General features: G+C 59.1%; 1 protein-coding gene across 2 annotated transcripts in view; it reads left to right on the top strand.

Moving 5' to 3' along the window:
* Positions 1-24,002, top strand: part of AHDC1 (AT-hook DNA binding motif containing 1) — a 64,025-nt gene that overhangs the window by 31,282 nt on the left and 8,741 nt on the right. The window contains exons 4-8 of one of the 2 annotated variants that reach the window (XM_069479642.1): positions 11,457-11,628; positions 11,802-12,017; positions 16,899-17,010; positions 17,143-17,180; positions 17,584-22,506. In XM_069479642.1, coding sequence (XP_069335743.1) covers positions 17,658-22,463 — 4,806 coding nt within the window. In that variant the 5' untranslated portion in view covers positions 11,457-11,628; positions 11,802-12,017; positions 16,899-17,010; positions 17,143-17,180; positions 17,584-17,657 and the 3' untranslated portion in view covers positions 22,464-22,506. The remainder of the gene's footprint in view (positions 1-11,456; positions 11,629-11,801; positions 12,018-16,898; positions 17,011-17,142; positions 17,181-17,583; positions 22,507-24,002) is intronic. The other variant, XM_069479643.1, reaches the window with a different exon arrangement.

The raw sequence follows: 24,002 nt of genomic DNA, 5'->3' as shown, positions 1-24,002 counted from the left end.
CAGAGGGGCAGGGGCAGGGACCTGGAGGGGGCTGGGTTTGTAGGAATGGAAGGGGGGGTGACCAAGAAGCTGGGGGAACGGGCTGTTGGGAACATGGAAGTATTAAGCAATATAAATCCTGACTCCCCCTCCCATTCCTCTAGGCCTCAGCTTCCCCATCTTTGCTCCCAGTTTGCACCCCCTAAAACCTTCCATTGGTTTGTGACACAGGTACAGAGCTGGTCCCAATTCTAAACAAAGAGAAGAGTGTGGCAAAGGTTCCTGACATGCAGGGCAGCACAGGGACTTGTGGGTAGCCTCCAGTGTGACTTTCTGGTGCTTGGGGGAGGTTGGCTGGGTTTCTGGCTGGGTCAGAGGCTTTGAGATCTAGGGTACAGAGCAGGCTGTGCTAGACAGTAGAAAGAGACCTGGGCAGGGACCCAGGAAAACTGGTTCTCTGCCCAGCCCTGTGCCTGGCTCCTCATGGCCTCAGTCTCCCCATTTGAGGGGCTTAGGCCAGTGGTTTCTAAAAGCCCTCCTGCCCTGTTAGTGGCCCTGGTTGAGCGATGAAGGGTGGGGGGCTATGGGTTGGAGGGGTGTGGGAAGCTGCCTGCTCAAGGGGGAGTTGCAACGTGATCCTAGAGCGAAAATAGCCCAGGTCATTTTCAGCTGCTTGGGCGGAGGTATCTGATCCCGGCAGGGCAGCTTGGGCAGGGGGCAGGGAGGAGCATTCTGTAAAGCTCTCTGGGAAACCAGACCCCAAGATGGGAGGGTAAGGAAAGGTTGGCATGCCCGGCTGGGCTTCCTGAGACCCACTGGGGGCCCAAGAATGGAAAGATGAGGAATGCAGAGGGTTAACAGGAGGTGAAGGCTGGACTCTGGCCCCCTTTGGGTCCTGGCCTGGATGAGGTGAAAGGTCAGCCCCAAGGAGTCCAGGCACAGCTGGGGAAAGAGTAACCCGATCCTTCTCCCTAGCCAGGCTCAGGGGATCACAGTGCCGCCTCCCCCAGGAAAGGTGCTTTGACATCCCCAGGAAGGAGTTTGTTTCAACTTGTTCTCAGTAGGGGTTGGGAGCTAGAGGAGAGTCCAGACCCACAGGGTCAGGGAGAGCGGCAGGCCAGGTGCCCCAACCAGTATGGCAGTGCTTTGTCATCCTGGGGTCAGGGGAGGTGGAGGTGAGCCTGCTGGAAAGGTTAGAGGCAGCCTGTTGTGGCCCTGCTCTCACTCTGTGCCCCATTTATAATGACTGATGGCCAGCATCAGGGACGGGAAGCTTAGAGGTAGGAGATGCCCCCGTCCCCCCACTCCCCCCCCCACAGTCTGAGTAGTGAGAAAAACTGCCTGGTACTAGACTGTGACATTGAAATGTGTTTGGGGTGGAGAATTACACTTCAACTCTGAGATGTCTTTGCTGTCTGTGGTTGTGTGTGGTGGGGTGCTAGGGTGTAAGGTGGTATAATGGGAGGCCAAGATGACATTGGAGAACATGGGGGTTCAAATCCTTGCCTCTTAGGCAAGCTATTTAACCTAAGCCTCAGTTTCCCCATCTACAAAATAGGACCGATAGTACTCACCATGTAGGGTAATTATGAGGACTGGCACAGAATAAGTGCTCAGTAAAAAGTAATCTTACTAAGCCTTTTGGATGCCAAGGTCACACACAGTGTGGAGCCTGGATTGCAGCTGGCAGTCTGACTCCAGAGCCGCAGTGGGTAAGCTATAGACAGTATGAGGGAGGGGGTAGTTTTGAGAATGTGACTGCGTCAGTGTCCCCAGGGCTGTGCATGAGTCTCTGAGGGTGGGAAGGGGCGAGGTGAATGGTGTTGAGTATGTGGCAAGGGGCGGTTAGGGGCAGGACTGTTCTTACAGCCGAGGCCCTCTAGGGCCGTCGCCAGTCCCCCACTCCCCACCCTGGCAGGCTTTGTGCGCCTGTGGGTGTAGCTGTCCCTGGAGTGTGGCTGTAGGTATGTTTGAGAAGGCGCAGGCATCCCGAGAAAGAACAAGTCGCCTTTTGTACGCGTCCAGCCCGGGGCTGGGCTGGGCCCTCTCTGGGGGATCCCCTGTTTCCGCGCCCAGCTCCCCGCCCACGGATAGCGCCCCGGCCCCCACCTGAGAGGCGCGGCGAAGCCGGCTGAGCGCCCCCTCCCGGGCCCGGCGCTGAGGGCTGGGGAAAGGGTCCGGGGCAGGGCGCGTGCCCGAAGCCCCGACCCCGCCCCCCGCGCCTTCACGCCAGGTGCTACCAATCTCCGGGAGCCCTGCCCGCGGGCCGCCCGCCCCCTCGCAGGCACCGCTCCCGGTGTTCTGGACGCGCCGTGGGTGGAGTCGGCGGGAGGTGGAGGAGGAGGCAGGGCCGGCCCATGGGGCGGGGAGACAGTTGAAGGCCTCGCCCTTCCTGCTCCGGGAGAGGCCGAACACGCGACCCGGAGACCACGCAGCTCAGCTCCCCTTGGAGCGCCTCACCGGGCCTCTTGTCCCCTGGAGTGCTCTGCCTTCGTGCCCACCTGTCCAAATCTTGCCAAGTACCACTTTCTGCGGGAAGATTTCCCAGAACCGACCCCCCATCTTTTTTTCTGATTACCTACATCCTTTTGGAGGCCCTCTGTAGTAAGGGTACTACTAGTTAACGTCACTGCTGTCCACTGAACAGCCTACTGTGCACCAGACACTGCTCCGTGTTTTTCGTGGAATATCTTACATGATGCATTTCTGCTGGCTTCTGCCTTGTATTATGCGGCCCCTCTCACCCCCTGGATTGGGAGTTTCTCCGGTCAGGGGTTACAGACACCACCTGGCCAGGAATAGGCACCACTCAATGTTTAGGATGGATGGTAGAGGGAGAGTCGGGACCGTGGAGGGAAAGTACCTGTCTAAAGTCACACAGCAAGTAGGTAGACCAATCAAAGCTAGAAACCTAGAAACCGTGTTTCCAGCTCCCTTCAGGTGTTTGGCTATGTGTGCGACTAAGAGCAAGGGGTTGCAGAGAGTTGCTTTGGGCCTTCCCTTTCCCCTACCCACCTCCCAAAGATCAGAGGAACCCCAGGCCTAGCTTCCTCTGCAGTCCACACATGTGTACCAGGACCCCTTACTTCTGCAAAGAGGGGGAGCAGATGTTGGGGGAGCTGGGCGGGCTTTTGCAGGCCGAAGGGGCAGTTCTGAGCTACAAGGAGTATTGTGCGCCCAGTGATTGGGGGCTTACTGGTACTGGGGACATACATAAGGATTTAGCTGGCAGGTGAGAGGTTCCAAGGTGGGCACAGAGGAATGTTGGGAGCCAAAGTATGTGGGGTTCAGTGCAAGGGAGGCAGGGATTATGCTGGGCCAGCACTCCCCCCACCAACAAGCTGGCCCAGTGGAATGCTGGGAGGCCCCAGGGATGGGGCCAGGCAGCCAAGGTGTCTCCGGTGGCACGGAAGCAGTTAAGAGCTGCCTCAGCCTGTTCCTTCAGACAATTAGTGACATCTCGCTTGACAACACCACACTGAGCCGATGCAGACCTCAGCCCCCCTCCCGGCCCCCCCATGGCCGCTTCAGCTGTTTATTCTTGGGCTTTAACAATTGGGATTCTGACTTGGAGGAGCGGGCGCCCCGCGCTGCCCTCTGACCCACCGTCGCCTTGGCAACTGGAGCCCGGTAGGCCTGGGCTCTGTGTTAGGATTACAGATCCTGAATTCACAATCTTGCTGCTCCCCTGCAAGCAGCAGCAGCAGTAGCAGCATGCAGGATCTTCAGCTAGACTGGAGGGGACAGAGAAGGAGGGTCCCCAGGGACCAGCCTGAGGTACGAGTGGGAACATGGGATGCCCACAGGTGACCTGGAGAATGGTGCCCCTTTGGCAGCCTCCCTGGGGTTGAGCAGGGCCCAGAGCCCTGTTCCACTTCCAACATCTCCTATCTGCCCTCTGGAAACTTTCTTTCTGGTGGAGCCTTGAGGGCAGGGGCGAGGTTTCTTCATTACCCCCCCTTTTCCCCCTCAGTCAGCCCCCTACCATGCCCAGAGCTCCAAGTGCCAGCAGACTGTGCCCCTGCCGTGCCCGCCACCATGGCAACAGGCCCCCCTCCCTCACCAGCTCTACTCCTTCCTCCCCCAACCCTAGCAGCCAACTGCCCCAGCTGAAACCGGAGCCGATGCATCTGTGAGCCTCATGCCCAGACCCACATTCCATTTCTGTCCTCTGTCCCCCCCAGTTCTGGCGACGACATCTCCCGTCGTCTTCGTCTTCGTGGTCCTCCTCCTCCTCCTCCTCCCCCCCCCTCCTCCACTCCCCTCGCCTCCTCGCCTCTGCCTACTCCTGCTGTTCCCCCCACACTCTATCACTCAGTGTCTCCCCCTTCTTCCCGCCCCATCAAGTGTGTCTCACCCTCAGACTGTCTCTGTTGGTCTCTGGGTGTGTCAATCCCTCTGTCTGTCTCCAGCTCCCAGGGTCGCTGGTTTTCTGTGCCTCGGCCTGTCTGTGGCAGGCTCCTCAGGCTCCTTACCCATCTTCTGTGTGTGTGTGTGTGTGTGTGTGTGTATGTCTTTGTCTCTGCATCATCCTGCCTGTCTCTCTCTTTGTCTTTTTCTTCCTCCTTCTCTCTCTCTCTCTTCCTGAGTCTTTCTTGCTGTTTTCCTTCCTCTGGCATGCTGACCCTCTCTCCCTCGCTCTCTGCCCTTCCCTTCTTATCTCTTTCTCCTTAAGCCTCACTCTGCCATGTTTCTCTTGCCCCCCTGTACTCCCTCTCTCCCTCTGTCTGTCTCTCCCTCTCTCCCTGGATCTGATTCTCTGCCTTGATTTCTCCCTCCCCTTGCTCTCTTCTTCCCTCTGACTCTCTTCCTCTAAATACGTAGATTTCTTTGAGGGCTGGGCCTTTCGGGTCTCCTTCCTCTATTTCCTGCTTGATCTCTTCCCTTGCAGCCACTGGTTAGGGATCTGAGGGGCCTCCAGAGTCACCCCAAAGGAGCCTCCTTTCTAGAAGGTGCCAGATGCCCTGGAAGCCCCACTGGGCATGTGTAGTTGAACCTGGAAAGAGGCAGGGGTCTAAGGTTAAAGAGCCTGCAGAGCGTGGGACACCAAGAAACAAGAGTGCTCAGCCTCCTGTTCCAGGCTTTCCGAAGATGAGCTCCATCCATCTAGTCCATTCCATCAGCTGTGGAGGGGCAGAGGGTAGTCCCAGGGGCAAAACTGGCCCAAGAAGCTCACTGTCTATAAAGATTCAAAGAAGAACATATCTAGGCCTCACTGATAACTGGAATTTGTCCCCTTCCCTGCTATAATGATGGCTGTCTCAGAGTATGCCTCAGTTTCCCCCAGTGATACAAGGGTATTATGCTTGCTCTATCTCTGACTTCTTTAAAGTACCTTGAGTTCCTGGAGCAAAGTCACAGTTATGAGGAACAAGGAAAGTCTAGAGTGACTCTAGCCCCCGTGCTCACCAACACCAGGGGACTCCACACAGAAGAATTTGTCTGTCTCAGGGCATGGATAGAATCAGGGTCCTGTCTCCTTAAGTGCTGGGTGGAGGACAGTGCCCCGCCTCCCCCCAAGACTGGCAGCCCCTGCTGTTGGGCCCTCCCTCCCAGTCTGGGCAGTGGCCTCTGTCCTTCCTCCCTCGCCCCTCTTCAAGGAATGAGCTTGGAGTCATGGGCAAACAGGCCCTGGGCTGGAGGAGCCGAGCCTCCAGGGCCCAGGCCTTGCCTCTGGGTGTGGCGAGGCCTGGTCAGACAGACAGTTCCAGGACCCTGGGGTCTGGGCACTACTTACCAAGGGGCCAGGCGGGGGAGTAGGGGTGCCTGGGGGAGGCGGGTTGCACGCAAGGCATGCTGGGCCCCCTCTGCGGGTGGGTGGGGGGAACAAAGCTGGCATCGAGGCCTCAGCTAAAATTAGCCGCTTCCCTGCGCGGGAGCGAGCATGCCTGCCAGCCGCCCAGATCGCCGCTGCCTCGGCAGGCCATCTGTCGCCACGTTTTGCTCAGTCCCCCAGGGCCCCCCAGCTCCAGCCACCCCCAGGGGCTAGAGGGACTATACTCTGAGGCTGTCCCTGACCAGGGCTCTGGACTCTGCTGCTGTCATGCTGTGTGACCTGAGGCTAGGCCTGTCCCTCTCTGGGCTCCTGCACAATGTGGGGACCCTGAACACTGACATCCCAGATCCTCTAGTCCTCCTAAGCACCAGGTGCTGGTGCCAGTCATGGTGTGTGCTGCCTCCCTCCCTTAGAGCTGCCCCTCTTGTCCAAGATTTGAAGGTGGGCCAAGTAGGGTTTAGGATAAAGGGGGTACAGGAGACTCTTGTCAGATTCCTCGGTCTTCACTGCGTGGTAGCGCGGCACTGTATCCAGCAACACCCCGACATCCCTCCTCCCGTGTGCGTGCATGCGCTTGTGCACACGCACACTCAGGATCTCCTATCAGTCTTAAAGAGCTCCAGGTGGGAAGCCAGGAGGTGGTGGCTGAGTTCAGCTGATACTAACTTGCTCCGTGGCTTAGGCAAGTCTCCTGCCCTCTCTTAGTCTGTCTCCCTCTTCAATAAGAAGCTTCCCATTTCTTAAGCACCTGCCCACTTATATGCCACATTGTCTTGTGAGGCTGGTGCTATTATCCCTATTGTACAGATGAGGAAACTGAGGTATGGAAAGATGAGAGTCCTCGTGAGGGAGCAGCGGAGCCAGGTTCAAACTGCTCTGTCCTTCCCACAGCCTGCAGCGCCCTGCTCGCTGCTCTCCAGCTTCAGCTGCCTTGGGACCTTGGCACTTGCCTGGCTCCTGTCCCTTCTCCCCTCCCCAAAGCCGAGGAGGCTGAGCTGCTGCTCCAAGGTCACCCAGCCTGGCCCCTGAGGAGGGCAGACTTGAACCCAGGCCTCTTGGCTCCAGGCCTCTCTCACCACCATGGCCAGCAGGCTGGGCCTGTTCCCTGGGTGAGTCATGCCCCTGGACTTTGGCCTCCTTGTCCCCAGCTCTGTGGCCTGAAGTTTGGAGGGGAGGCCTGTGTAAGAAAGAGGGGCTCCCCTGGCAGTGGGAGTCTCAAGCCATTGTTTCCCCTCAGTGAGTGCAGGGTGACAGCAGCCCCTAGCTCCCTGCTCCGCATACATCTCTAAGCAGTCTCATAGAAACAGCTCCCTCCCTCCACAGCTCATTCGGCCCCCTCCCTAGATACACAAGACATCACTCTAGAAGTGGGGTGGGGAAGGGGCTGGGGGAAGTGGCATTTCCAGGTAGTCTGTGTGCCCCGGGCAGCTTCCTCCCCAGCACTGCTCTCCCCAAGCACCCAGCCGTTGCCCAGGCGGGAAGCCACAGCACCTCCCCTTCTGGTGTCCAGGGACCAAGGTCACACCCAGAGCCCTGTGTGCCTCCACCTCCTCCTGGGGCCAGTGGTGTTTGTCACTGGGGCAACGTGTGGCTGTGCCCAGCTCTGGCAGTGCTAGGGTGACATTCATGCCCTGTGAGCTGTGACGCCTCTGCAGACAGAGGACAGCACCACCCAGACTGGCAACAATGATGGGGGAGGGGTGAGGTGGGCTATCACCTGTCCCCTGTCCGAAGCAGTCAGGGAGGTGACACGTCATGTACCCGTCTGCTGTCTGGAGGGAGGATTCACAGGGAAGGGGCAAGGTGGTGTCCCTGCCTCAGTACTACGTGGTAGGTGAAGGGGTCTGTGTCTCCCTCACACCTGGAAGATGAGGCTTACCTCACGTTTTATGTGTGTGTGACAAGTTCTCTGTGCATCCACATCCTGTTTTTGTGGGGGGGTTCCCTGGCTGTGTGTTAGTTGTACCGTTGTGAGGGGTGACAACCTGTGTTCCTGTCCCATACTATCTGCGGGTGTCAGATGTGCCCATCTCACGTTTTGGGGGAAGCGACAGGTTATGTGCTTAGCTCATTCTGTTAGGAGGGTTGTCACCGACTCATAGGCCTGTCTCTGTGGCTGTTGTGTGTATGTGAGAGATGTCACCATGTGCCCGTCTCATGCTGTTGTGGGGAGTGACATGTGTGATTATCTCATGCTGTTGGGAAGTTGTCAGTAACTTGGGAGCTCGTCTCTCACCCTAAAGAGACGACATGTTGCCCGGTGATACGGGGCTGGCAGTTGGCAGGGCCTCCCCATGCAGACCACAGAGCCCCAGAGGAAATGCTGAGACCCTGAGCAAGGGGACAAGTGTGGGCTGGGGGGTGTCAGTCCCACATAGCCTACCTTCTCACCCAGGCGCCACCCCTTGGGACCCTTCCCCAGGAGGGAGGACCCAGTGTTTTTCCGATGGTGGGGAAAGGGGCTTCTGGGGCCAGAGCCGGAGTATGACTGCATAGATGGGGCACCAGGCAGGGTTTGCACAAGGAGGGGCTGTGTCCCCAAGAGCCTGGGGACCCTATTCCCTCCCTCTTCTGCCCCTGAAACTGTTAAACTAATTAAGGCTGTGGAGCCGCAGGATTAATCGGGGCAGCTCTGCGCGGGCCGGGAGCTCAGGTAGTCGATTAGTGCGCCGAGGAGGATATTGGATTTCTGAACCGCAAGTCAGCACTATTCGGGCCTGTTATCTCTCCGAGGCTCGAGGGTCAGGAGGCGGGAGGCTGGGCGCCTGGCCGCCTCTGCCCGGCCAGCCCGGGCGTCACTCCCCCTGCCCGCGCGCCGCCAGCTCCGGCCTGTCTGCTGCCCACGCGGGCCTCACCCCGGCCCTCTCCCGGCCCACCCCGTTCTGCCATCCCTTTCTCAGGCTCCCAGGGAAACATCCGGTCCCTGGTCCTCTCCCTGCCTCTCTGTCGGGCTCTCCTCCCTGGAGCCCCTCTGCCCTCTGGCTCTCTGTCCTTCCTGGCCTCTGGCTCACTCTAGGCCACCCGACACCCTCTCTTCAGCCTCTGACAGGGTCTCAACCCCTCCCTGCCTTCCTCTCCTCACTGTCTCTGTGTACGTGTTGCCTGTCTCTCTCAGTTTTTGCCTGCCTCTGTCTCTCAAGTCTCTCTGTCTCTGTTTCTCGCCCTCTGTGTGTCTCTGTCTCCCTGTGTATCTTTCTCCCTCTTCTGTCTTTTCCTCTCTCCTTCTGGCAATCTCTCTCTCTCTCTCTCTCTCTCTCTCTCTTGTGTGGTCTCGGCTGGTGTCTGCAACCAGAACAAATCTCCCCCAGCCAACACCCCCTGAACAAGGAGGCCAGAGCAGCTAATGGGAAACATGTGATTCTGCCTTGTGCCTGGAGCACCGTGAAGGGAGCCTTGGTCCCAGCCCAGCCCCTGCTTCCCCCTCGCCGCATTCCCCCCACCACACTGTCCTCTGCCTCCCAGCGTCCCCCCCCAACCCAGCCTGTGTGGGCACAGTTGCAAGTTCCCCAGTCACTTACATTTGGGGGGACTGGCATTTATCAGCTGGGGAGTATCAGGTTGTGGAGGGGCTGGGGGCAGCTTTGTTCCTTAGGTCCCCCCAGCCCCCAGGGCCAGGCAGACCCCATGCAGACTCCCCACCACCACCACCATATGTAGGAGAACGGGGCCAAGATGAGCTGAGCTGTGGGAGCCTGGGTCGGGGGCAGCCAGTCCACCCCCACTGGAGGGCCCTGGGGCCACCCAGGTTTCCATCTTTTCCTTCCTCCTGGGCCTCTGGGGAGCTGTAGAGGTGGGGGCTCCCCGAGGGCTTGGGAGCTGCTGGGCTGTGTTTCTGTGCCCACCCAACCACAGGGAAAGGGGGGACGGATCAGAGGAGGGAGGCTCTGGCAGGTTGGAATTCTCCTTCTCTGCCTGTGGATAAATTGTCCCTAATCCAGGCTTGGGGAGTTGTCTGGCTCCTACAGAGAGAGAGAGAGAGAGAGAGAGGGAGAGCGAGGGAGGGAGGAGGGAAGCAGGCACATACAAACACTGTGACACAGACACACACACTGTCTCACAAAGGGTCTCTCACATGTATGCACACACACCCTGACAAGTTACACAAAGGTACCACACAAACACTGAGGCGCCGTTGTGCTGACAGACCCATGGCACACAGACCTGCTCACACATGTTGACACTGACACATAGCTTTACTGGCACAGACATACAATGACATAGCACAAGGACCCACTGATATACAGTCACACAGTGATGTACAGTCACACAATCATGAGGTCATACAAATCCACACATGCATGGACTCACACACAAGCACAGACTGGCCCATGGTGAAACAGACCCACAGGGACACCGTGACCAGTCACGCCGCCACACCGTGACCCTGAAAACCCAGAGAAAGGCAGAGGTAGGAGGGAGCCAACACTGATCCACAGTGACACCAGTGCCCGCAGTCACAGGCCCCGAGATTGGAAACCTGCAGGGACAGCAGAGGATCAGCCGCACGCCCCCACGCCCTGCCAAACACATCCAGAGAGCTCTGAGACAGGCAGGAGCCGGTTTGGCTCCCGACACAGCGAGATGCAGAGAGCCAGGCGGAGCGTGTGCACTCCCAGGCACACGCACACCCCGACCGCTGGGCCCACCTTGTCACACACAGGCACATACACTCACATCTCTGTGTCCTCACAGGCTCAGCTAGACACACACACAAAGCTGGATAGAAAGAAATGGGAATAGTGTGCAGACCCGCACATACAACTGAAGACGCCGACACCAGCACACACTCAGCTGGCACCCTACACACACACACCCTGCTGACCACACCAGCCTCAACCTAGCAAACATGTGACCCCCACATGTGCACACTCCTTATGTATGTACCTGCACAGACATACAGAAATACAGAGAGGCATACAGACAGGCTACATGGATCCAGGAACCCACATACAGGTGTATGTATGCAGACAGCCAAACATTCAGGCATGCATTTATACAGGCAGAATCTCTGTCGCACACATGCGAATTCCCAGGCAACCAGAACCTCTGAGCAGTCCATGAGGCCTGATTCCCAGACCCCCTCTGGGCTCTAGCACAGACCTCAGGGAGGGAGACACGTGGGCAGGAAGCAGGGAGGTGGTGAGGAGGGCCATGGGTATTAAAGAAAACAAAGAGACATAACCAGTGCTGCTGGAGACAGGTAAACGCCAGCTGCGCTAGGCCCTCGTGGAAATCTGCATCCACCATCACTCCTCTCCGAACAGCAACTCTCACACCTGCATTGCAAATAAGCTCTTAGCATGATAGCTTCCCCAGAGTGCTCCTCCCATGCACGAGATCTTATTCTTCCCATTTTATAGTTGAGAAAACTAAGAACCGGATCAGTTAACTGACTCGCCCAAGGTCACACAGTTAGTGAGTGTTAAGCCAAGGACTCTGACTCCCAAAGGCCAGGTTCCTTCCACTGTAGCGTATGTGCATGTGTATGCATGTGTGTACCTAGACAAACAAAAACATTGCTTCCCAGCAGAGCCCGAGGTTTCAAGAGACAGGCTCACAACTCCCCAGTGGGATGACGTTGGAGCTCAGTTGGACCCCATCTAGGACGGCGTCCTGGCTCAGTGTCCCTCTGCACCCTGCCCTATGACTGGCTCACCTTGTGTCGGTGCTTATGCCTGGGGTTCTGTGTTTGCTTCCACAGATGGGCGCTTGCCTGATTGTCTACCCATCGGCCTGGACCCCAGAGCCCACCCAGCTGAGCAGAGGGCCCCGGGTGCGGGGCGACGCTCGGGCTGCTGCAGAGACCACCCTGGAGACGCTGGTGAAGACAGGCCTTTCCTGCTGAGCCGGGCCTGTCTGCACGGCCTGCTCAGGTAACAGTGTGCAGGGCAGCCAGGCCTGGGCCTGGGTCACCCCCAGGACGTGGGGATCAGGGGAACTTGCCTCCCAGTCCCAGCAGCAATCCCCTCCCAGCTTAGGCCAAAAACAGGTCCTTTATAGAATCCAAAGATATTAACCCAGCTTACTCAAACTCCCCCTTATCCAGAAAGGGGAACTGAGGCTCATGGATATACAGTGAGTCCTACCTCCTAGCCTGAGGACTCTTCCCGGCGCCTTGATGACCTGGGAGGAGAAAGGGGTTGTGACAGTGACCAAGACTCAGGGCAGAGGTGGAAACCAGAGTGCCTGATGTGTGCAGCTGCTGCTCCCCCAGGACACCTCTCTACTGGAGTCTGATGAAGCAGAGAGCTGGGAGGCCAAGGTGAGGTGCTGGGAGGGCCTGGGTAGCCCAGCTGTGCTAGGGTGCCCTTACAGGACAGGGAGTGGGGCAGTGACAGTGGCAGGACCTGCCTCCCTTCTCCTGGCCCAGGGTAGCCCACCCAGGCTCAGGAGCTGCAGAGCCAGGTGAGGCTGCCCTGCCCTGCAAAGGCAACTCCCTGAACTGACACATGAAGCCTCCGGCTCCAGGAAGCTCCCTAGAGCCTGGCCTGCCTGGGGACCCCACCCAGCTTCCAAAGGAGCATTCCTGGGGCCTGAGGTCTGGGGGTGGGGCCTCCTGGGATCGTAAGGGTGGGGAGGTACAGCTGTGGGAGGATGCAAGGCTGTGTGTACCCAACTGTAAATGTACGGGGCACTCAGGCTTGCGTGCAAGCAGCTGTGTGGTAGGACTCTGTCCTAGGTGCACAGGGTTGTCTGTAGAAGAGTTATGTAAGTGGGCTGGGGGGTGTTCGAGGCCCCAGCGGTACATTGGAGTGGTGAGTGTGCAAGATTCAGGGTGTGTACTGGGCAGGTGTGGGAATACTGGGGGGGGTGCACGCCACACTGTGTGGTGTGTGTGCAGGGTGCTAGTGTACACTGAAGAGATGTGTGTATAGATAAGATCTGAACACACTGGGGAGGTATGGTGTGTGCACAGGGATCTGCATGTGCACTGGAGGAGTGTGTTTCGGGGTTCTGGGTGCACAGTGGGGGTGGTGTGCGCACATGGCTCCATTTGTGCTTTGGAGGTGGGCTGGGCGAGCCTCGCTGAGCTGGGCTCAGCAGTGCCCAGCCTTGTGGCCAAATCGCTGAAGTCACTTCCTTTCCAGCAGCAACTTTCCAGGAGGAGGAGTTCTTCAGACCTGGGCGGGGAGGGGGGGCGGAACAAGGAGCTCTCAGGGGAAGGAGGTAGGCGGGGGTGTGAGGCTGAGGGGAGGGCCTGGTGGGGCTGGAGGAGGGGAGTCCTCCGGGAGACAGAAGGAAAGACAAGGACAGGAGTCTGGAAGGGCCAAGGGCAGGAGGGGATGGGGGCGGAGCAGGGCGGGAAGCACAGTCCCTGGGTGACCTCAGAGGGAGGAAGGGAGGGCCGCCGGCAGGGTGACCCTCGGGTCCAGCCAGAGCTGGCAGTGGCGCGCCCGCACACCTGGCACCCAGGGCAGGGGGCTGGCAGGGGGCGGTTCTGGGGCAGACCTACTTGCCAGGTGCCCTGCTCTGGGCAGGAAGGGGGTGGGCGAGGGCTGCACAAAGGAGCTCTGTGTGGCTGGGGGTAGGGTGGGGTGGGTGGGGTGTGCTGTGCTGTGCTGTGGGGGGGCCCCCCTGGCCCTGGGGGGGAAGGGGGCGGGGCAGGGCCAGCTCCCCTTGGGGGCATCAGTGGCTCCAAGGGGACACCTAGTGGCAAGGGAGGGTAGTGCATCCGGATGGCCAGTGGGAGGTGGTGGCTAGATGAGAGGAGGACAGAAGTTAAAAATTAGAACTAATGGTTGGGATTAGGACAGTTGGAGGAGGCTGCATGGGAGGGGACTGAATCTCTAGTCAGTGAAGCAGTTTGCTTTATAGGACCCCAACAAACCTAAATTCAGACCAGCTGAACTGAATGATATGGCTGTTTGTCCTTAAGGGCATAACTTAACCTCTCTGTGCCTCCATTTAAATGCCAAATGAGTGACAACTGCCGTTATTATTTCCATCATTGTTATTTTTGTTATGATTTGGGGCTGGAATCAGGTTGGAAGAAGATCTGCAGGTACAGCAGAGTGGGCTGGAGGGAAGGAGATTGAGGGGGCAATGACTAGTCCCTGAGGGGGCAGATCCTAGGCGATAAGGCCTCAGGAGGAGAAGGGAGGTAATGGGGAAGGTCTCAGAGCACCAGTAACAGCCCCTTTGATGCAGTGTTTTCCATTTGAGGATATCCCTGGGCCTTCAAGCCAGCCTGGGAGGGAAATGGGGGGGAGGTGTGCTCAGGCTGGAGAGAGGGTCATGGGGCCGGAAGTGAGAGCTGGGGCTGGCAGCCTGGCTCCCCTGGGGAGGCTGTGGGTGGGGGAGGGGGAGGAGGGTTGGGGAAGGGGTGGGGTGGTCACAGCCACAGCGGGGAGGGTGGGGCTGGGGACTCAAGGATGTGGGCTGGCGCTTCCCAGCACTGTGCACAGCAGGTTGGGGCCCCCGGCCCCCTCCCAACCAGCTGGTGTCCCCATGGGCCAGCTCAGACACACTGACCCAGAAGCAGACAGGAGGACAGAAGGACCCTTTTGACTTTGTTCACAGACCAGGGCTAGGTGGTACCCCTGGGAGGGGGCCAGGAGAATGGCTGCTGGGCGTGGTGGGGAGAGAGCCAGCTGCTTCCCTCAGATGCTGGAGGCTGCAGAGACAGCAGTGGACAGAGTCAGGAGGCCTGGCGGGAGGACATGCCCAAAGGTCTTCACGGGTGGGTGGAACAGAAGCCACCGCCAGAGAGGAGGTTTTTCCCTTCTGCCAAGATCACACCCTCAGGCCTCAAGTGGGAGGTCTCCAGAGCAGGGAAGGCTTGGCAAGCCTGGCCCTTGGTGAGGGAGGGATGGTGGCTTCTGGTAAGCATCTCAGAGACGGCATCAGGAGCCATGGCCAGCCGTACTCTTGGGAATGGGACTTGGAGAGTCTGGAGTCTGCTCCCCTTGTCTCCCAGCAAGAGCAGCTGTGCTCCAAGTTCTTAGAGTAGAGACCTGACCTGGGAGGGGCCGGGTCCACGGCCAGGCATGGGAGAGAGCAGGGCCCTGAGTGATCCTACAGGTGGGACCTGCAGAGAGGGGAGGAGCAGTGGACAGAGGGACGTTCCACCTGGATGAGCAAAAACCGGGCCCCTCCTGTGCCATTTTGTGGCCTCGGACAAAGTCTCTTTCCATCTTCAGATCTCAGTTTCCTCATCTCTAAAATGAGAGGAGCATGAGATGGCACTAGAAAGTGTACCCACTGGGGTAGCTGATTAAAAATACAGATTCCCAGATGTCCCTCCAGATCTATGAGTCAGAATGCCCTGGACTAGGGCCTGGGTATCTGGAATGTTACACAGCTCCCCCAGGCCCAGGGGTTGGAAGCCAATGGGTTAGATAATTTTAAGGTTCCTCCCAGCCTTAAATTAGACCACAGCTCTAGAAGGAGCATTTTCAGAAGTAGCTGAAGGAAAGTCGCAGGAGCTGGGAGTGGAAGGAGGCTTTGGACTTAGGGCAGAATTAGGAATCCTGCCACTTAACAGCTATGTGACTTCAGGCAAGTTACACAACCACTCTGCGCCTGTTTCCTCTGTAACAGGGGAATAACAAACAGTGCCTCCCAGGTTGCAGTAAGGATTCAGTGGGTCGTGTATGTGAAGGTGCTTTATAGATTGCAAATTGCTGCCCACCAAAGGGGAGCAGAGGAATGTCCCTTTCCACTCTATTCTGTCCTCTGCAGTCTTCCTGTGGGGTGACAGCACTGGGCCGCATGGCAGCCAGTGAGAGTCTACATGTGTCCTTGGGGGGTGGGCTCTGGGAATTGACCACTAGGGCCAAACACTAGGCAGGGACCGGGGTCAGCCTTCACAACCCTCACAGTGGTTGGGGCCCATTCAGCTCCCTGTTCCCTGAGATCCCAGCTCCTGGGGATCAGCCACAGCCCTGGGTCCCCAGGCTCTCCTGAGAGTCAGACATGCCTGGATCTAAATCCCAGCCCTACCCTGACCAGCTCAGGGAGTCAGTTGGTAAATATTTACGTAGCATCCACAGCCCAGGCCCTGGGGTCAGAAGATACAGCAGTAAACAAGGCAGACGTGATCCCTGCCCCTGAAGAGCCCATACTCTTGGGGGAGATGCACTAAACAGCCAGTCACACAAAGTAATTGATTACAGTTGTGATACATACTATGAAGGTGAAATAGATAGGGCTCTAAGAGTATGTAGCTTGAGAGCAGCGGTGTGATGATAGCTCACTGCAGCCTCAAACTCCTGGGCTCAAGCGATCCTCCTGCCTCAGCCTCCCAAGTAGCTGGGTCTACAGGTGCACACCACCACACCCGGCTAATTTTTTTTCTATTTTTAGTAGAGATGGGGTCTCCCTCTTGCTCAGGCTGGTCTCAAACTCTTGGGCTCAAGCAATCCTCCCACCTTGGCCTCCCAGCAGAATGCTAGGATTACAGGCGTGAGCTACCATGCCCAGCCCATGTCTCTTTCTACATTCTTGTCTCTCTCCCTCCTTCAGTATCCTTCTTGGGTCTGAAAAAGAAAAAAGAGCCTCATGGGAAAAGGCAGGTTGTTGGCTCTGTGTGTCTCATTCATTCATTCAACAAATATTTTTTGAAACACTGGCTTGTGCCATCTGCAGTTCTGGGTGTTGGGAGATACATACAGTGGTGAACGAGACAGATACCCTTGCCCTTGTGGTGCTTACCACCTTCCAGCGGATGGTTTCTGTAGAAATGGGGAGGATAATCCTATCGGTCTCAGGTTAGGGGGGATTAGATGAGATAATCCATATAAAGTGCTTAGCCCAGTGTTTGGCAACAGAAAATGTGTCCCCAAAGTGTGGACTTTTATTTTTGTTGCCTCCCCGGTACAACTGTTAAACCTCTGACCTTAGGCACTCTTTTACTTTTCCTTTGTAGCTCTTATCCCACTAATAATTACATCATTTAGAAAGATTTGACCAATGTCTGTCCTACAGTCCTTCTGCAAAGTAGGCACTCCATAAATGAGTGTGTGAATGAATGATGTTATCTCTGCGCCTCCATTTCTTCATCTGCAAAATGGGGTTATTAATAGCCCCTACCTCACAGGATTGGTATGAAGAATTAAGTGAAACGATGCCTGGACAGCTTCCCGCCCAGTGCCTGGCGCGCAGTAGGTGCTCACTAAACCTGAGCTGCGATGGTCCTTTCCAGGCGCTGTCCACGCCCCGAGGCCTGGGCTCAGGCCGAAGTTGCTCCACAGCACCCCCAGCTGACAGCCAGCAACTGGCAGAGCCCCCAGGCACGGGGGCCCTCTCCCTCCCAGGTCAGCCGGGTGTGTGCACTGGAGGGGGCGGGGGTGGTACCTGGAAGAGGCTGGGCAGGTGAGCAGGGGTTGAGCTGTGGCCACCAGACCATTTGGGGAATTCAGATCTGTTGCCTATCTTGTTGCCCACAGAGATTTCCAGTGTGACAGCCCAGGCGGCAGAGCCGAGGGTGAGTGGCTGCGGTTCTCCTTGAGCCCTGGGTGTGGGGGCAAGAAGGAGGGAGGCCATGCCCTTGATGGGACTTCCTGGCCCTCTCCTTAGTCTGATCTGGAGTGGTCACCTCGCCTGAAGATGAGTTTCCCTCTCGAAGGCAGGGGTCCCTTTCTCCGTGAGCACATAGCCAGGTTCTAGAAGGGGGTGGGCTGACAGTAAGTGCAACGGCCCACGAGGGTTCATTGTGCACATGGTGGTTCGGGAAAGGCTGGGAGTCAGCAAAGGGATTGGGCCTGGAAGAGGATGGAGTTGGTATACGGGAGGAGACCTTGCGGGGGTCCGGGAGCTCTTTGAGGATGTGGGAGCTGGTGAGGACTTGGGCGTTCAGTGAGGAAGCTCCTGCCTGTCCCACCCGGCAGGTCCTGGTCCCGGCTTCTCGCACCCTCATGTCAGCCCCGGCCCCGCCCGGTGGCCCGCGGAGGACAAGGTCAGGATGCGTGTGAAGCCCCAGGGCCTGGTGGTGACTTCCAGTGCCGTGTGCAGCTCTCCTGACTACCTCCGGGAGCCCAAGTACTACCCCGGCGGCCCCCCCACCCCCCGGCCCTTGCTTCCCACCCGGCCCCCCGCCAGCCCACCTGACAAGGCCTTCTCCACCCACACCTTCTCCGAGAACCCACGTCCGCCCCCACGCCGGGACCCCAGCACCCGGCGCCTACCAGTCCTTGCCAAGGGGGACGACCCGCTGCCCCCACGGGCAGCCCGTCCTGTCTCACAGGCCCGCTGCCCCACACCGGCCGGAGACGGCAGCAGCTCCCGACGCCACTGGGACAACGGGCGGGTGAACCTGCGTCCAGTGGTGCAGCTGATTGACATCATGAAGGACCTGACGCGGCTCTCCCAGGACCTGCAGCACAGTGGTGTGCACCTGGACTGTGGCGGGCTCCGGCTCAGCCGCCCACCCGCCCCACCGCCCGGCGACCTACAGTACAGCTTCTTCTCTTCACCCAGCCTGGCCAACAGCATCCGCAGCCCTGAGGAACGGGCCACCCCCCATGCTAAGTCAGAGCGGCCCAGCCACCCCCTCTACGAGCCTGAGCCTGAGCCTAGGGACAGTCCCCAGCCTGGCCAAGGCCATAGTCCTGGAGCCACGGCTGCAGCCACTGGTCTGCCCCCAGAGCCTGAACCAGATGGCCCTGACTATTCAGAACTCGCTGATGCCGACATCCTCAGTGAGCTGGCCTCCCTTACTTGCCCTGAGGCCCAACTGCTAGAGGCCCAAGCCCTCGAGCCACCGTCACCTGAGCCGGAGCCTCAGCTCCTGGACCCTCAGCCCCGCTTCCTGGACCCACAGGCACTAGAGCCTCTCGGGGAAGCTTTGGAGCTGCCACCCCTGCAGCCTCTTGCTGATCCTCTGGGGCTGCCCGGCCTGGCCCTCCAGGGCCTGGATTCCCTGCCTGACTCCCTGGAGTCGCAACTGCTTGACCCCCAGGCACTCGACCCCCTACCCAAGTTGCTTGACGTCCCGGGTCGCCGTCTAGAGCCCCAGCAGCCCCTGGGACACTGCCCACTGGCCGAGCCCTTGCGCCTGGACTTGTGCTCACCCCACGGCCCCCCTGGGCCCGAGGGTCACCCCAAGTACGCCTTGCGGCGCACTGATAGGCCAAAGATCCTGTGTCGCCGGCGGAAAGCTGGACGAGGGCGCAAGGCAGACGCCGGACCTGAGGGACGCCTGCTGCCCCTGCCTATGCCCACAGGGCTGGCGGCTGCCCTGGCCGAGCCCCCGCCGCCGCCACCTCCACCACCTCCTGCCCTGCCAGGCCCAGGCCCAGTCCCAGAGCTGGAGCCAGAATCTTCCCAGACCCCAGTGGTCCCTACCCGCAAAGGCAAGTGCCGGGGTGTGCGGCGCATGGTGGTGAAGATGGCGAAGATCCCTGTGTCACTGGGGCGGCGGAACAAGACCACATACAAAGTGTCATCCTTGAGCAGCAGCCTGAGTGTGGAGGGCAAGGAGCTGGGCCTGCGCGTGTCGGCAGAGCCCACCCCGCTGCTGAAGATGAAGAACAACGGGCGGAACGTGGTGGTGGTCTTCCCGCCCGGTGAGATGCCCATTATCCTCAAGCGTAAGCGCGGCCGCCCTCCTAAGAACCTGCTCCTGGGTCCTGGCAAGCCCAAAGAGCCAGCCGTGGTGGCTGCTGAGGTGGCCACTGTGGCAGCAGCCACCATGGCCATGCCAGAGGTGAAGAAACGACGGCGGCGGAAGCAGAAGCTGGCATCTCCCCAGCCGTCCTATGCAGCGGACGCCAACGACAGCAAGGCCGAGTACTCAGACGTCCTCGCCAAGCTGGCCTTCCTGAACCGCCAGAGCCAGTGTGCTGGACGGTGCTCGCCACCCCGCTGCTGGACACCCAGTGAGCCCGAGTCAGTGCATCAGGCCCCCGACACCCAGAGCATCTCCCACTTCCTGCACCGTGTGCAGGGCTTCCGGCGACGTGGGGGCAAAGCAGGCGGTTTTGGTGGCCGGGGTGGGGGCCATGCAGCCAAGGCAGCCCGATGCTCCTTCAGTGACTTCTTTGAGGGCATTGGCAAGAAAAAGAAGGTGGTGGCAGTGGCAGCTGCTGGGGTTGGGGCCCCTGGCCTCACTGAGTTGGGGCACCCACGCAAACGGGGCCGGGGGGAGGTGGACGCTGTGACTGGGAAGCCCAAGCGCAAGAGGCGGTCCCGGAAGAATGGGACTCTGTTCCCGGAGCAGGTGCCCAGTGGCCCAGGCTTTGGGGAAGCGGGCACCGAGTGGGCCGGGGACAAGGGTGGCGGCTGGGCCCCTCACCATGGGCACCCAGGCGGACAAGCTGGCCGAAACTGTGGGTTCCAGGGGACTGAGGCCAGGGCCTTTGCCTCCGCTGGGCTGGAGAGCGGAGCCTCGGGCCGTGGCAGCTACTACGGCACGGGCGCGCCCTCAGGCCAGACTGAGCTCAGCCAGGAACGCCAAAACCTCTTCACTGGCTATTTTCGCTCGCTGCTTGATTCGGATGATTCCTCCGACCTCTTGGACTTTGCCCTCTCAGCCTCTCGCCCAGAGTCCCGGAAGGCATCGGGCACCTATGCAGGGCCTCCCACCAGTGCCCTGCCTGCCCAGCGGGGCCTGGCCACCTTTCCCAGCCGAGGAGCCAAGGCCAGCCCAGTGGCAGTGGGTAGCAGTGGGGCTGGGACAGAACCCTCCTTCCAGCCCGTCCTGCCCGCTCGCCAGACCTTCCCACCGGGACGGGCAGCAAGCTATGGGATAACTCCAGCCACTTCAGACTGCCGGGCAGCTGAGACGTTCCCAAAGCTGGCTCCCCCGCCTTCGGCTGTGGCCCGCTCACCTACAACCCACCCGCCCGCCAACACCTACCCTCCCCAGTATGGCGGCTATGGGGCTGGACAAAGCGTATTCGCCCCGGCTAAGCCCTTTACGGGCCAGGACTGCGCTAACAGCAAGGACTGCAGCTTCGCCTACGGCAGTGGCAGCAGCCTCCCTGCCTCACCCAGCAGTGCCCACAGCGCTGGCTATGCCCCACCGCCTACCGGGGCCCCCTGCCTGCCACCAAGCAAGGCCTCCTTCTTCAACAGTTCTGAGGGGGCCCCGTTCTCTGGTTCAGTCCCCACACCCCTGCGCTGTGACAGCCGGGCCAGCACTGTCTCGCCCGGTGGCTACATGGTGCCCAAGGGCACCACAGCCTCTGCCACCTCCGCAGCCTCTGCCGCCTCCTCCTCCTCCTCCTCCTTCCAGCCCTCGCCTGAGAACTGTCGGCAGTTTGCGGGGGCTTCTCAGTGGCCTTTCCGGCAGGGCTACGGAGGCCTGGACTGGGCCTCAGAGGCCTTTAGTCAGCTCTACAATCCCAATTTCGACTGTCACGTCAGCGAACCCAACGTGATCCTGGACATCTCCAACTACACGCCACAGAAGGTGAAGCAGCAGACGGCTGTGTCTGAGACCTTCTCCGAGTCGTCCTCTGACAGCACCCAGTTCAATCAGCCAGTTGGTGGCAGCGGGTTCCGACGTGCCAACAGCGAGGCCTCAAGCAGTGAGGGCCAGTCGAGCCTGTCCAGCCTGGAGAAACTGATGATGGACTGGAATGAGGCATCATCCGCCCCCGGCTACAACTGGAACCAGAGTGTCCTCTTCCAGAGCAGCTCCAAGCCGGGCCGTGGACGGCGGAAGAAGGTGGACCTGTTTGAGGCCTCACACCTGGGCTTCCCAACGTCTGCCTCGGCTGCTGCCTCAGGCTACCCGTCCAAACGGAGCACCGGGCCCCGGCAGCCACGGGGTGGACGGGGTGGTGGGGCCTGCTCAGCCAAGAAGGAGCGGGGTGGTGCAGCGGCCAAAGCCAAGTTCATCCCCAAGCCACAGCCAGTCAACCCGCTGTTCCAGGACAGTCCAGACCTCGGCCTGGACTACTACAGTGGGGACAGTAGCATGTCACCACTGCCCTCACAGTCGAGGGCCTTTGGCGTGGGAGAGCGAGACCCCTGTGACTTCATGGGACCCTATTCCATGAACCCGTCCACGCCTTCTGATGGCACCTTCGGCCAAGGTTTCCACTGCGACTCGCCCAGCCTGGGTGCTCCCGAGCTCGACAGCAAGCATTTCCCACCACTGGCCCACCCGCCCACGGTGTTTGATGCTGGCCTGCAGAAGGCGTACTCACCCACCTGCTCGCCCACACTGGGCTTCAAGGAGGAGCTGCGGCCGCCGCCCACAAAGCTGGCTGCCTGCGAGCCCCTCAAGCATGGGCTCCAGGGAGCCAGCCTGGGCCACGCAGCTGCAGCCCAGGCCCACCTGAGCTGCCGGGACCTGCCTCTGGGCCAGCCCCACTACGACTCCCCCAGCTGCAAGGGCACAGCTTATTGGTACCCACCAGGCTCAGCTGCCCGCAGCCCGCCCTATGAAGGCAAGGTGGGTACCGGGCTGCTGGCTGACTTCCTGGGCAGGACGGAGGCCGCGTGCCTCAGTGCCCCCCACCTGGCCAGCCCACCAGCCACACCCAAGGCTGACAAGGAGCCACTGGAGATGGCCCGGCCACCTGGCCCACCCCGTGGCCCTGCTGCAGCTGCTGCTGGATATGGCTGCCCACTCCTTAGTGACTTGACCCTGTCCCCCGTGCCGAGGGACTCGCTGCTGCCCCTGCAGGACACCGCCTACAGGTATCCAGGCTTTATGCCACAGGCGCATCCCGGCCTGGGTGGGGGCCCCAAGAGCGGCTTCCTGGGGCCCATGGCGGAACCTCACCCTGAGGACACATTCACCGTCACCTCCCTGTAGTGCCAACTGAAGTGCCGACTGGACCGCGAGGTTTTGTTCCTGGGTGAGTCTGGGGGTGTGGGCTCAGGGAACGGAGGCCTGGGGTTGGGGGTGAGGACATGAGAGCTTGGGCAAGGGGAAGAGGTACAGAGAGGAGCAGGACGCATGTGTAGGATTTAAGGACAAGGTGGGGGACAGGGAGTAGGGATTCGGGATTGGGTGTTGTGGACAGTTTTGGGGGTGGGGAGAGATGGGGTGCTTGGACATTCAGGGGGTCCTGTTAATTGAAGTGGCCAGAGGATTATAGATTGGATGGGCCCACCTAATTTGGTTTGTCAAACACTTGTTTCCCTCATTCATGCTAGGTCTTGGGCAGTGAGAGAACCTCCCAAACAGGGTGGGCCTTTGTATCGCTCTATATGGGACAGGTGAGGGGGAAGCAGGTTGGACGGTCACCGACCCAGGGCCTATCCCGAGGACTAGCCCTGCTGGGCACCCTCCTTTCCCTGGGAGCTTCAATTATTCCAAGGTGTAGCCTGGCGAGGGCCAGGCCAAGCCTGGCCAGTGTGGCTTGGTCACACGTTCTGCAAGAACGTTACAGAATGGCCCAAAGTGTCCTCTTTTGGCTCCCCTGGGTCCCCCCAAAGGCCATTTTTCAACATCTTTGGCCTGAGGGGCTCAGTGTGGTCAGGAGCATGTGGGGTTGGGATCCCACTGTCCCTGGGAAGCTGCAGCCAGTGGGTCTCTCCCCAGGCAGGATGTTTTGACCCTAGAAAAGCCAGTCCCTTTCCTGAAGCCAAATGCTTTCCCCAGAGCTCAGTTAAATATCGTTAGATATGTAGATTCTGTTTTTGTCAGGCATTGTGACCCCCTTAGTTAGAGCCAGTTTTCATATTCCGAAGATTTGGTGTTTTTAAAAACGATAATAAAAGACAGAAAATGCCCCCAAAGTGGTAAAAGAGAACAGGATTGAAGGAATCATCTTGAAGAACAATATGCTCCAGAAATACAGTCACAACCAGCCCCACTTTTGGACGATAGATCTGTTGGAAAACTGGCCCAGACACGGTAGTAGGTGGCAGGGTGGGCTGGGAGCATGTCTGAGCCCCTTACCCTTCACTTCTGTTGCCAGAAGCCTCCTGGGAGTTTCTCTTCCTGGAGAAGGAACAGTAGGGGCTCCTGGAAAGCCCCATCCCTGCTCTGCAGAGGCCATCCAAGGCCAGGGTGACGCAGGGTCCTGAAGTCATTCAGTGGAAACTTATTACCCCCTCTCCAGACCCCTGGTGTCTGAGGATAAGGAGACCTGGGGGAGGACCATTCCCTGATTGGCCACCAACTTGCTACATGCCCTTGACTAAGCTTTTGCCCCTTTCTGGGCCTCTGTTTCCCCATCTGTTCAAGGAAATTGACTTTGATAATCTCTTAGGCTCTTGCAACTCTGCATGACATAGACGATGGACCAAACTTTTTTTTTTTGGCAGCATATTTTCCTTCCTAATGAAGCCAGGCCAAGATTAAAATGGCCCCCCATTCCCTGTGTGTCTCACTGCACAGCAGAGC

Source organism: Eulemur rufifrons, chromosome 8, assembly GCF_041146395.1.
Source record: "Eulemur rufifrons isolate Redbay chromosome 8, OSU_ERuf_1, whole genome shotgun sequence".
Taxonomy (NCBI): domain Eukaryota; kingdom Metazoa; phylum Chordata; class Mammalia; order Primates; family Lemuridae; genus Eulemur; species Eulemur rufifrons.
This window is presented reverse-complemented; position numbering and strand designations above follow the sequence as displayed.